At 42.9% G+C, this 14,072-nt stretch overlaps 1 protein-coding gene across 1 annotated transcript in view; it reads left to right on the forward strand.

Moving 5' to 3' along the window:
• LOC144768912 (alpha-2-macroglobulin-like protein 1) overlaps nucleotides 1–14,072 on the forward strand; it is a 169,214-nt gene that overhangs the window by 39,662 nt on the left and 115,480 nt on the right. The window contains exons 8-10 of the mRNA XM_078652922.1: nucleotides 44–146; nucleotides 3,098–3,212; nucleotides 3,334–3,443. Of these exons, the coding sequence (XP_078509048.1) occupies nucleotides 44–146; nucleotides 3,098–3,212; nucleotides 3,334–3,443 (328 nt within the window). The remainder of the gene's footprint in view (nucleotides 1–43; nucleotides 147–3,097; nucleotides 3,213–3,333; nucleotides 3,444–14,072) is intronic.

A 14,072-nucleotide genomic window follows, 5' to 3' on the forward strand; every position in this document is an offset into this window, starting at 1 on the left:
CTTTTTCAATATAATGATCTGCTTTGCTTTGGTTTCAATCCAGGTACACGTATGGAAAGCCAGTTAATGGAAAAGTCCAGGCCACTCTTTGCAGGAAGGCCTACGGCTACAGAGTAGAAGATATCTGTAAAACCTTCAATGGCCAGGTGAGACATTGTTCAAGGGAAAGAGAAAGATGTGCTTGTATGTTACATTTGAAGTATGTGTAGACACCTTGAGCAAGCATCTAAAGAATGGTGCAACAAATGCTTTGATTGACAGCTGCGGTAGTCCGCGTAGTGCATGAAACACAGAAGGGTGTATGTACAAGCCCCTATCGCCACCACAACGTCACATATAACGACATTGTGGTGGCGATAGGTGCTGCGCCTTATTTACAAGGCAGCGTTAAGCCACTTAATGGGGCTTAACCCTGCCTTGTAAATAAGGCAGGTCAGCGTGAAAGGGGAAACATCCTTTACCACGCGGATTTTACTCCGCAAGGCTTTAACAACACGTCCATTACAATGCAAGTCGTAACCACGACTTGCCCTGGGGGGCACTAGAGGATTAAGAATAGTATATTTACTATTCCAACACCTTCCCTATTGTCCATGGGGACTGGTGTTAGAATAGTAAATTATACTATTCTCAATCCGCACCCCCAACGCAAGTCGTGGTAACGACTTGCGTTGTAAGGGACGTGTTTTTAAAGCACGCGTTGTGACGGTACGCGTCGTACCGTCATACATCCGCGTATAAGGGGTGGGCAGTGGGTGTTGCATTGGGCGTTCCAGAGCAACACCCATTGTTTTTGATGCTGCCCCCTATGTACAAGGGTGGCGTACATAGGAGGCCGCGCCAAAATTAAGACTAGGAAAAACCTGGTCTTAACTTGGCAAAACAAGGAGAAATGCATCATTTCTCCTCGTTTTTACTTTTTCCATGTGTGCTGGCTTGTGCAGCACACATGGAAAAAAACGAAATGCCTTGGATTGTTTATGTACAGGAAGGTCCCCCCTTCCTGCACATAAATAAGCTTTAAAAAAGCAATTTTGTGACTTCCAGGAGTGCTGCATTAAGCAGCACACATAGAAGTGTCGCAGTGGCATTTCAGGATTGTTTATGTGCAGGAAGGGACACCTTCCTACACATAAACAATCCTCCCCTGCACGCAGACACCCATGCACTAAGGTGCAAGGATGCCTGCGTAGCACCATTGCAGAGGGAAACATAAGTCTGCACCATATTGTTGTAAATATGGTGCAGCCTTGCGTTTCAGAAGTGGCAGAGAGAGGCATTAAGCCAGAAAGGCTAACGACTCTCTCCGCCACTTCCTTGGGCATATCCCCCAGAGTTTGCAGACAACATCTGAAAGAGAGGGTCGCAATCAGGGAGGATTTCAATGACTTCTTTCATGATGGTAGGCAGTAGATCGAAGTGAAATGAAGGAATGGTGAGTCTGTAAAGGTGGGCACATAGGTGGTTTTACAGGGGCAAGTGTTGTTTGTGGCCATGGAATGTTCCTGGATAAGTACATTCTGAGATGTTTCATTTTCGGTTATGATGTATATATTATAGCCTTATAGCCCGCCTTAGAGGGCTATTCCGGCTATTAAAGGCCCTCGGCGAGGGCCTTTAACAAGGGAGAGGGACTTTAATAGCCGGTATAGCCCATCTAGGAAGGGCTATAAGGCTATTAGAACATTCTACCACTAAAGGGCGGAATGTCCTAACAAAAAAGTATAAAGCCTTATGGGAGTGTGAAGGGATAGGAATCCCCTCAGGCTCCCTGAAGCCTTTGTTCACAGCCAGAGCTGTGAACAAAGAAGCATTGGAATGTTGGAGCTCCAGGCTTATACCAGCCATTAGAAGCCCGGAGCACTCCATTGTTTTCAATGGAGCTCCCAACGTTCCAATGTTCTAATTCAATATATGGCACCTGTAACCGTGCACAAGCAGTGGCACTCTTAACAGATATGCGTTACCTGGATGTTGCTTGTGCCCTACGGAGATTTATGGTTGCCATAAAAAGACCTTTAATGGATTACTAGGTCTGCCATTTTTAAGTTGGTTTTAACTTTTTGCATGAGGATATGCCAGTGTTGGATTTATAAGTCTATTATAAGATCTTATATATTTTTTATGATGATTACGTTTTTATGACTTTATGACTATTTTTTATGACATATATATCTAATTTTATGTATGTATTTTATGACGATCAGTTTTTGTGAGTTCTTATGCTGTTTAAAGACTTCCGTACAGATGCATCAAGCGAAATACAGTTCGCAAAGGGGCAGATTCTCAGAATCTGCCCCTCTGCGACCAGTATTTATGCATTTGGGATGCATCATCTCAAATGCATAAATCGCTATTTGCGATTGCATTTAAGGAATCTCAAATTGAGATTCCTTAAATGCAATGCATGAATGTAAAATAGCTAGCGATTTCGCTGATAGGTGTCGCTATTTACCGTGAAATCAAACTTCATGGTAAATAGAGAATACTGTGAAAAATACACTAAAGTGCATCTTTCAAAGTTGTATGTTACACACACACATGTCCTTGGGACATGTGAGTGCGCAATACCAGTGTCCAGGTCAATTTAAGGGGTGCAACAGGGTGTCCTTTGGTCACCCGTCACCCTTGAAATCGCATTCTCAAATTGCAATTAGCCAATTGCTAATCGCAAATTGAGAATTCCACCCCATTCATTCCTATGGGCCTCTTGGGCCTTAGGAATCAATGAGATGTCATTCCTTATTTGCGAATCGCACTCTGCGAGTCGCAGATAAGGAATATTTAGGAATTTCTAATATTTTAGCAAATCCTACATGCATCTGATTTTGCGAGTCCCTAAATGCGAACCCTTAAACTTCGCAATTAAGGACTCGCAAAATTGAACGTTGATGCATCTAGCAGAATATTCTCACAAGATGGTGGCACCTCCATTGGAGAGCAGGAGTTTCTTCTTACGACTCTGAGCTTGTAGTCTCTAAAAGAGTAGGCGAGAATAGACTTTTTGGGAGGATCCAGCATGATACCTTACTTTATTGATCGTCTGAGAGGTCTGTGGAAGAGAAAATCACAGGTGACATTTTCTGTTTGTCTCCAGACTGACAGTAGCGGGTGCTTCAAGACTGAAACAGAGACTGGTCACTTCGAAATGTCCTCCGATGACTACAGCTCAGAGCTGGAGGCGAAAGCTCAAATGACTGAGGATGGAACAGGTTGGAGAGGACCCATGTTCATTCATGTTTCTTGCATAGGCCATGATGGCTCCCTTTCTTTTGTGAAACATTCCTCTTGCCACACAAACTCAAAATCCACATTATCTTGTCTCCCTTACAGGTGTGGAGATGAATGCCACAAGTAGCTGTCCAATTTCTAAAGTTCTGGCCAAAGTCACCTTTGAAGATACAGACCCTCACTACAAGCCTGGCATGTTGTACCGAGGCGTGGTAAGCATGTCAATGTAACTCTGGATAGCATGATCCTTGCACTTCAGATATATTGGCTTTTTATGTGTAAGCATGATATTCCCTGGATGTATGACGCTATCAAAATGATCGCGGTACAGCACAACGCATCTTTTACAACGCAAGTCGTTACCACGATTTGCGCTGTAGGGTGCTGGGCTTAGGAATAGTAAGATTTACCTTTCCAACTCCAGCCTACGTACAGTAGGGAAGGTGTTGGAATAGTAAATCTACTATTCCTTAGTCTAGAGCGCCCTCCAGCGTAAGTCGTGGTAACGACTTGCGTTGTAAAAGACGCGTCGTAATGGCACCGCGGTGTTTTGACCGTATTGTGAAGGATGTTTGCCCATTCCCTAAGCCTAAGAGGATCTGGATGCCAGAGGTTTAGAAAAAGTGAGAGAGCTCTCATTCTACAAGCTACACTGATGCTTTGAGGATTCCCAAGGGCAGGGTTTGAGACAGGGGGCCCATAAGAATGATGGTAACAGAAGACACCATGCTCATGTCCCTTTAAAAGCATCTGCTGAAAAGAAGGTTTTTTGTAACAAGATATAGGGCCTGATTTTGGGTTTAGGGGACAGGGTATTCCATCACAAAATATAATCGAGTACAGTATACACAAACATTCGGATCACCCCCTCCTCACAGAGCCGGGCACACCATGCATTTTCCAATCTCAGTACTCACCCTGGCTTAGTTGTCAACAAATGTATTCTGCCAGTTCGACCGAGCAGGGGTTGTCAAAGTGAGTCTATCAGACTGCCTGGCCTATTCTGATGTCTATGAGTCCTGTCCATCACTGTCAGGTCACAGACAGAAAAGAAGTTATGACCCCACAACTTGGGAGTGATCTACAAAGGTGTCAAGTGATTCTTTTTTAGTTTTTTTCCAGCTTTATGAGTCTTGTTTCTGAAACAGTGGTGTGTGGGCATCAGAAACATAGTGGACATACTCCAAACTTTTCGTCCCTTCACAGGAGCCACAATGCAGCAGCTCCTGTGAAGCCACGTAGGGCACTACAGGGCTGACGGTTAGCTCTAGATACGGTGGCGGGAGTCTGGGTCTAGGGTGACGAAGGTAATGTAGCCCACAGAAAGAGAAGGACTTAGAAGAAGCCTGCCAGAGAGTTTATACTTTATATCTCTGGCCCAGGAAAGAATACAAAAACAGCAACACACAGAGTTGTGGGAAAAGAAGGAAATAGAAAGGAACATCCTTAGATTTTTCTAAATATTGCCCTCACCCACTAGTTAGTGACTTGCTTCATCATAGGGCCATTTCTACGCCCAGGTGCAGACAAACACACTGGACGGACCCTTGTTTTTTTGGGTTTGTGAGGTACAGAAAAGAAGAAGAGGGAAAAATATCCCTTCTTGAGAGATCACTTGTGCATAAAAAGTGTGTTCAAACTGCTTTAGTAGGTTCCGCCTACATTCCTTTATTGTTGGACCACCTTGGCAGGATTAAATAAGCTAAATGAGGGGTACCATGGAGGCGCTACAACTCCACACCCCACTCAAAATGTACCAATATGACGGAGGACACAGAGTGGCGTGATTTGGCAACACCGACCCTTGACGAATGTGTGACAACAGGGCGGTGTTCCCACGAAGGTCCCGGGGTTGATGAAACTTGGATAATAATGATGAATGTGTTATGGAGAAGTAAGGTTAAGTTACCCATACTGTAACAATTGATCACAGAGTAATATAGACCAAACTCTGAGAGGGATCTGCACCCTGAAGAAGGCTGGTGACTTATAGGGCATTAATATTTGGCCGAAACATGTTGGTAGATTTTGAGGGGGGTATGGAGTAGTAGCTCCTCCTTGGCACCCCTCATTTCACTTCTTTAATCCTGCCAAGGTGGTCCAACAATAAAGGAATGTAGATACAACCACCTGAGGCAGTTTTAAAACACTTTGGTGTTGGTCTGCACCTGGGTGTAGAAGCAGCTATTTGATGAAACATGCCAGTACCTAAGGGGTGAGGGCAGTATTTAAAACTCTTTCTTTCCATCCTGTTCTTTTCACTCAAATCTGTGTGATGCTGTTTTTATCTTCTTTCCTGGGCCAGAGATATAAAGTATGGTCTATTTGGCGGGCTTCATATTAGCCCTTCTCTTTTTGTGGGTTACAGTGGTTTTGTTAGGGTAGTCAGAGAAGGCTCCCGCCCTAGTCTCTCCTTTTGCGATAGCAGCTGACGAAGATAATGACCTGTGACTGGAGAGCATAATATGCTGATTACGGCAAAATGGAGTGAGGCGTAATCAGCCAAACACTGCATTTTTTACTATGAGCCAAATGTTGATGTTGAGATACCTCCTGATCTTGGTGAATATGGAAGGCGTGGAGGTCTTGGACTGACTTTGCTTGTCTCTCCTAGATGAAGCTGACAGGTCCAGGTGGCAGACCTTTGCCAATGCAGAAACTCACCATCAGTGTCAATGACCTGCAGACCGGAGAGGTCTATACCACCGACCAGGCTGGGAGGGCTGCGTTTGCCTTGAACACCTCTCCTTGGAGTGGAATATCTGTCTCTATGAGGGTAAGTAGGTCCTTATTGAAGGAAAAACGTATGGACGTGTCAGTGGAGGTTAATGGGGTCCAGGCGTGGCTAAAGGAGGCACCCAATGGCAACAGGTGTGAAAGTGAGAGGCTATTGACTTCAAAGTGTTTTCAGTGGGTGAAAGGTGTGGCTTCTTGTGTGTTAAGGTGTTATGTTCAAATGTCATGTATTCAAGATTGAGATGTATATTTCCTCTTTCCATAATAGTGAACTTTCTCTTTTCTTTGCTCTCTAGAGTGAGCTGTTTGGAGATCTCTTTGCTTGAGGATGATGGATGTTATTGGGTTTGTTTTTGATGGTGAAGTTTCTTTGAAATGATAATGAGATGTGTGGGCAGTTGGCATCTGAGGATGATGTGAGATGCCTGAGTTTTTAGTGTATGGGAGTGATGTGCCTTGATTATGAGATGACTCTGTGTGTCGTCTATGAGGGTTATGCATCTCAAAAATGAGATACGTGGGTTCTCACTCTCAGAGCGTGATGTACCTCAATAATGAGATGCCGGGGTGCTCAGTTTCTGAGGGTGACATGACTCAATATTGAGATGCATGGGTTCCTAGTTCCTGAGGATGATGTACTTCCATAATCAGATACTGCACATCCTTAGTCTATGAGGGTGATGTGCCTCAGAAACAATTTTCCTTGGTTCCTGAGTGTTGAGGATGATGTGCCTCAATAATGAGATGCTTTTGTTTCTCGCTTCTGAGGGTGATGGGCGGCAATAATGTGATGCTTGTGTCCTTAGTCTATTAGGGTGATTTACCCTGATAATGAGATGCTACAATTCTTTGTCTCTTTTTTAAAAACAATTTTTTTAGATAGTTTCAGATTTTTAATAGGCTTTGTGAAGCCACCAAGAAATTGAACCAATTCAAAAATTCACTTTTTAGGGGGAAAACCCCCCAAAAATGAGACCTTCCATAGGAGGTCTGATAGTAGTAGGACTGTAAGCACGGTCACCTGCAGTAACAGGCCCCTTTAACTATGCATAAATTGTAAAACATCAACATTGATGCACTCGTGTCTACTGGATCCACAACAGGTAACAGTAGAAGTTTATAGGCGTAAAGTAATCTGGGCCATGTAAGTCTGCTCTCGAGAAAAATACCAAGTGCGTTTACAGAACTGTTTAAGAAAACATTGCATATTTTACATGAGCAGACAAATTAATACAGTAAAAAAGGAGGTACGTGACAACAAATCAGCAAGGCTCCAAAAATCTTTATAAATACAGCCATTGGAAGGACGATCTTGAGTCGAGAAGCTTGTTATCGTTGCGAGCGTTTAGTTGTCGTAGTCGTCTCTGTAGGAGCCGCCTCTGTACCCGCTGCTTCGGCAGCCGCTGCTGCTGTAAGAGTCCCTGGAGCTGTATCCACTGCTGTATCCACCGCCTCCGTACCCGCCGCTGCTCCGGCAAATAATTTTTTGTCTCTGAAGGTGATTACCTCACTAAAGCGATGCATGGGTTCTTATTGTTCTAGGGGGATGCGCCCTGATAATGAGATGGCTCATTGTAGTGACTGAGGGTGATGTGAAATGCCTGTTGGGTTCATATACCTTTTAAGTTTATAAGGGACATACTTTCTTGGTAATGCAATACCCTGGATTTAGTGATCTTTGTGATCTTTTGCAGTATGTTTTTCAATATTGTTTGTTGTACAGCCAGTACAATGGCCTTAAAGTACTGGTCTTTTGATTGTTGTAACTAAACAAGGCTTTAAGTAGAGCTCACATTCCTGCTCTTTGCTGCAATCAACAGCTCCCATTTTTAAAGGTACCGGAGAGCTTAATAAAATGTGTCTACTTATGCCCGGCCCTTCTGGTTATGCCATGCGCAAGGAACTTGTCAGCGTATATCAGCCGCTCCCCGGTCCCACTAATGCCTCTGCTACAAAGACTGTCCCCACAAACTCCCAATACTAGGTACACATACATGGTCAGTATAGAAAAGATAACTGTACTGTACTGTAATGTTAGGTTTATAGCAAAGCACTTCATAGAGATTTGGCATCTTATCTCTTGCCATCACCCCACGTTATGTTTCTTTACTGAGTCATGGTTATGTGATACTGCTCTTCCCAATTTCTCATTAATTATACCAGAACTGTGGGCCCGGTTCACAGAACTAATTTAAGACAAAATCCTAAACTTACTACTTTTGGTATTCACAGAAGGCATTTAGTAGTAGTAAAGTTAGGATTTTGTCTTAAGTTTGACTTAAGACAAACTTAAGACAGACTTAAGACAGACTTAAGACGGACTTAAGACAGACTTAAGGCAAACTTAAGATAAAATCCTAACTTAAGTCTGCCTTAAGTCTGTCTTAAGTCTGTCTTAAGTTTGTCTTAAGTCAAACTTAAGTTTGTCTTAAGTCAAACTTAAGACAAACTTAAGACAAACTTAAGACAGGCTTAAGACAGACTTAAGACAGACTTAAGACAGACTTAAGACAGACGTAAGAAAGACTGAAGACAGACTTAAGACAAACTTAAGACAAACTTAAGACAGACTTAAGACAGACAAGACAGACTTAAGTTAGGATTTTGTCTTACGATTGTATTAAGTCTGTCTTAAGTCTGCCTTAAGTCTGTCTTAAGGCTGTCTTAAGTCTGTCTTAAGTCTGTCGTAAGTCTTTCTTAAGTCTGTCTTAAGTTTGTTATAAGTCAAACTTAAGACAAAATCCTACTACTACTAAATGCGTTCTGTGAATACCAAAAGTAGTAGGTTCAGGATTTTGTCTTAAGTTAATTATGTGAATCGGCCCCAGTATTCGTTGGTCAAACTAGATAGGGAAAAACATTGGGGGGGGGGGGCATTGCCACTGCCATCCAAGATTCTGTGCAAGTTATATTAATAATTGTCTCTCTGCTTTCAGAATGGCTTGAGATGTGCATTTGTAAACTCTCAATTACTGCAAATGAAGTCTATAGAGCAACATTGATCTACCACCCACTGGGCTCCAAGAGAGGCTTTAGCCAGATATTAACTGATTATTTGGCACCCCACATTTTACCTTCTGATACATTTCTTTTATTGGGTGGTTTTAACTACCATGGTGAGAAAACCAATGACCCTGGAGTGTCCTAGGGCCAGATGCAGGTCTCCCAATACCGGTCAGTAACGGCCGAAATTACCGAATTTCAGCCGTTACTGACCGGTATTAGGCTTTTGAGATGTAGGTGGCCATTTTCCGGATTCGGTAATTTACCGAATCGGTATTTTTACCAAATCCTTAATGTAGGGATCACTCAAATGAGTGTTTTTCCCATTTCAGGATTTGTTATTTACCACCAACTACAAGTTGGTAGTAAATATCAAAAACCCTAAAAAAAGCAAATTTTTTCAAATTATAACAGTGCCATGTTGCAGACATACATGCCCTTAGGACATGTATGTGTGCCACATGTGCACCCATTCACTATTCAGGGGTGCAACAGGGTGTCAAAGTGACACCCTGCCACCCATGAATGTGTTCCCCATTTTACCGAATCGGTATTTACCAATTCGGTAATTCCCATTCATTCCTATGGGCCTGGAGGCCCGTAGAGATGAATGGGAAATACTAAATCGGTAAATACCGATTCGGTAAAATTTACCGAATGAATACCTACAACCCATTTACCGATTCTAAAATACTGATTCGGTAAAATTCGGTATTTTAGAATCGGTAAATCCGGATTACCTACATCTGGCCCTTAGTTCCTAGCCGATATGAAGAGTCTAGGGTTCAAACAAATAGTAGCTGGCCATGCTCAGAGGTCTGGGCATATATTTGGATCTTATTGTCACAAATGTAGCAGAAGTGACAAGTAAACCTCCACTTCCTATTCCATGGTCAGACCATTATTTGATCAAGAGCTCCATTCCAAAAAGAGCATGTAGCCCCCATCACAGTTACCCCTGCCTACTTCACAGAATCTTTTACGGCTGCTCCTCTGGCATCCTCTGCAGACATTAATGCTGCTTTAGACGCTCATTATAAGTCTCTTACAGCTACATTCAATCAAATGGATCCTTTTAAGAAACCCTCAACCTTTTCTGTCCAAGGAAACCTGGCGCTTCTTCCGGAAAAATCAAAATGTAAACCCTTAGAACAGCGCTGGCGGTCCACCAAATCTCCAGAGGATAATGCACTTAATCAGATTATGCTCCGCAATTATCATGATGAGATTAGAACAAACCACAAATTCACATTACCTCTACAATTGCCCTAGCTGGCAACTCTGCAAAGGATATTTACAAAACATTAAACTGATTTGAAACCCTGTGTCTGTGCAACCACCACCCTGGCATCTTAGAATATTTGTGATTCCATAGCCGACGTTTTAGAAAATAAAATTAATATAAACTTTAAGAGCTTTTCTGTATGCCCAGAATTGGCAGACATTCAGTGGAGCAGATGCAGCAGATGCTAACTCTGGCAAAATCAGCCTACCCATTAGATCTTTATCCACCAAGGATAACTTCAAGTCTAGTAAACTATCTGGATCCTACAGTAAAAACTTTGGGTGATCTTTCTCTAACCTTTGCCAAAGTGCCAGCAGATTGCAAGATTTGCCACTTCCTAAAAAGCCCGTTGGCAATCCCGAAGATCTTGCGAATTAAAGACCAATCTCGCTACTACCTTTGCTCACAGAAACCCTAGAAAGCATTATTAATAAATTACTAACATCCTTTCTTGAGGAGCATAGGATCTTAGACCCCTCACAATTGGGTTTTTGAGCACTACATAGTACTGAGGCGGCATTGGTGGCTGACACTGATAACATCCGACTCTCTCTCTTCGATGCAGGATCCCCAGTCAAGCTGGTCTTACTGCGCCTGTCTGCTTCATTCGACACCGTCTGCCATTCCGTCTTCTCGACCGTAGGTTACATGAAGCAGGCATCCACGGCAGGGCACTGGTATGGCTAAGGCACTTCTTTGATAACCACTACCAACAAGTTTATTTGGGACCACTTAAGTCAAGAAAGATACTCTCTAACAAAGGAGTCCCTCCAGTCTCATGCCTTAGCCCAACACTATTTAACATCTATGTTGAATATAGCACTTTACTGTGCGATGTATTATTTTGTGTGCTATTACAAAGCGGTTCTTACAACGACCGCATTGTTAGTACACAATACATTTACATCGCAGGTCTTTACAACGACTTCCACTAAGTGGCGTGCTGGACTGAGAAATAGTATTATTTACTATTCCTACTCCAGTTTGCGCAACAGTAGGGAAGGTGTTGAAATTAATTTCCAATATCTCAGGACCCCCTAGTGGAAGTCGTTGTAAAGACTTTCGATGTAAATGAATCGCATACTAACAACGCGGTCGTTGAAACGACCGCGTTGTTAAGGTATCGCGGTGTAATGACCGCATTATAAAGGTTGTTTCCCATCTATGTTGCACCCCTGCCGCATGTTGTCATACCTTGCAGTGTGGAGATCATGTCAGATGCAGATGTTACCCAATTTCTCATCTCCTTTGATCCTGACCCAGATCTGGTCAAAAAACAATTAACGCACTGTATGGAGGAAATCGCTAGCTGGACGATCAATGACTCTCTCCAACTAAATAGCGAGAAATTCAAGATTGCATTGTTTAGCAAAGCACATGGGCTTTGGTCAGCTGATCGGTGGTCCCATGATCTTGGACAGCCCTCCCCCAAACTTATGGTGAGAAACATAAGAGTGAAACTTGACCGGACACTATCCAAGAGAGACCAGGTCAATGCAACATGTGGCACCTGCTTTGCCACAGTGAGACTGCTAAAAAAAAGATATTCCTTGGTGAACCTCCACCTCCAAGAAAACCCTGGTTCAATCGCTTATAGTTAGATGCCTGGATTTTGGGAATGCGTTGCAGGTCGCAGCTGATGACACCTTACTGCCTAAACTACAGGTCATGCAGAATACATGGTTCCTTGTTGATTTGCTTGGTCATCCTCGGCTCCCATCCTAAACAATTGCACTGGCTGCCCATAAAGAACTGGCAATTTCCTTAACTCTGTTGCTTGACAAACAAGGCACTGTATCAGTCTCAGCCCACTCACCTGCTTTCAAAACTGAGCTACTATCTGCCTTTCAGACAGCTAAGATCTTCTAAAAAAGCCTTTCTGCAGACCCCACACATTCGTAGTGCCAGATTTGGTGGTAGATCTTTTTCCTGTATGGCCTCGTATCATTGGAACAACCTTCCTTTCCACATTCGTACTTTCCCTAATTTCGGAATTTTAAGAACATGCTTAAAACATGGTTGTTCTAGACAGTCCTTCCAACACCTGTGCAGCGCAGCACCGAGAAACTTCTCTAGGAGTGAGCTGTGCAGGATACTAAGTACTAAAGTAAAGTAAAGAAGGAAACCAGCTTTACAAGGTACTACAAATCTGAGACCACTGTTACAAAAAGTAAAAATGTAAAAAATACGTATTTGTAAAGCGCAAACTACTCACCCTTACGGGTATAAAGGCGCTGGGGGCCATCGTGGACATTTGGGGCCAGATGTAGGTAATTCTATTTTACCGACTCTAAAATACCGAATCATACCGATTCGGTATTTTAAATTCAGAAAATGGCATGTAGGTTAAATCGTTAAGATTCGGTAATTACCATACCGATTCGGTAAAAGGGGAAAAACATTGAAGGGTGGCAGGGTGTCACTTTGACACCCTGTTGCACCCCTCAATTTATTATGGGTGCACATGTTGCAGACATACATGCCCTAAGGGCATGTATGTCTGCAACATGGCACTGTTGGAAAAGCAAAAAAAATGCTTTTTCAAAGGTTTTCATTATTTACCACCAATTTGTAGTTGGTGGTAAATAACGAATCCTAAAATGGGAATATCACTCATTTGAGTGCTCCCTAAATATCGGGATTCCGTAATTTACCGAATCGGTATTTAAGAATTTGGTAATTTACCGATTCCTTATATTACTGATTCGGTAAATTACCGAATCCTTAAAGTAGGCCCCTACATTCCAAATACCGGTCGGAAAGGGCCGAAAACGTTACCGACCTGTATTGGGCGACCTACATCTGGCCCTAAGTGAGCTATTGCCCAGAGTCACATGGTGCTGAGCTGAGCTGCCACCAGGGATCGAACCGTGAACCCTGTGCTCTGACGTCAGCTGCCCCGGCCGCTGCACCACACCTCTTCGCCTAAAGTGAACATACAGACTTCAGAGCAGGTAGTGAAGGAGATAAAACCAGATGCTTTACATTTTCAAGAAAACATAACTTAGAATTTAGTAGATAATATGGGATAAAAAGTACCTAGAAAGGACAAGATTGTGTTAGATTTATTGTCTCAGTTTCTGTAATGAGGTACGGTGTCCTCCTTGGATGAATAAACAAAGTGGGAACTAAAAAGCACTTTATAATGATCTGATATTGTCCATAGACAGTTCTGTCTGAGGCTGCTGAAAGTTTGAAGACTCCTTTCCCCCCTGTCGGCGAGCTGATTATTTGCAGTATGTAACGTCAGGGGAGTGTGTCCCTGATAGTTGTCTTGTGCCTGTTGTGTGTGGTGGAACATTTGTTTAATTGATATAGCGCTTACTACCACTGTTGTGGCATGGAGGCACTTTGCATTGGGCAGCACGATGCTTCAAAACCCAAGGTTAGAAGTTAGTCCAGTGTTTTGGGTTATTTTTTAATTTTTCTAATTGGGATTAGTCTTGTGTGCTCAGCAAACCATCCCATGCAGTTGGATTGTAACTTGGTGCTCACTTTTCTGAATGGTTCTCAATTTGAGCCCATGAACTTCCTCTATTCCTTGAGGTTTCTCAGGTAGAAGACAGTCTTCCTTATTGCTATAACCTCTGATCACCATGTCAGTCTTCTTTCCATCCTCAGTTGTGCTAATTCTCCACCGGCTTTCTAGGAGGACCTCCTTTCAGCCGAAGGTGGTCTTTCCATTTCATGTCAGGCATTCTATGACCTTTCTGGCATTCTTTCTTCCTCCACATTCTCTCAAGAATGTGAAGCAACGGCATCGCTTGGACCCTTGCCAAACTCTACCTTCAACGTTGACAGAACTCAGGACAATTGT

This window comes from Lissotriton helveticus, chromosome 7 (genome assembly GCF_964261635.1).
Source record: "Lissotriton helveticus chromosome 7, aLisHel1.1, whole genome shotgun sequence".
NCBI lineage: Eukaryota > Metazoa > Chordata > Amphibia > Caudata > Salamandridae > Lissotriton > Lissotriton helveticus.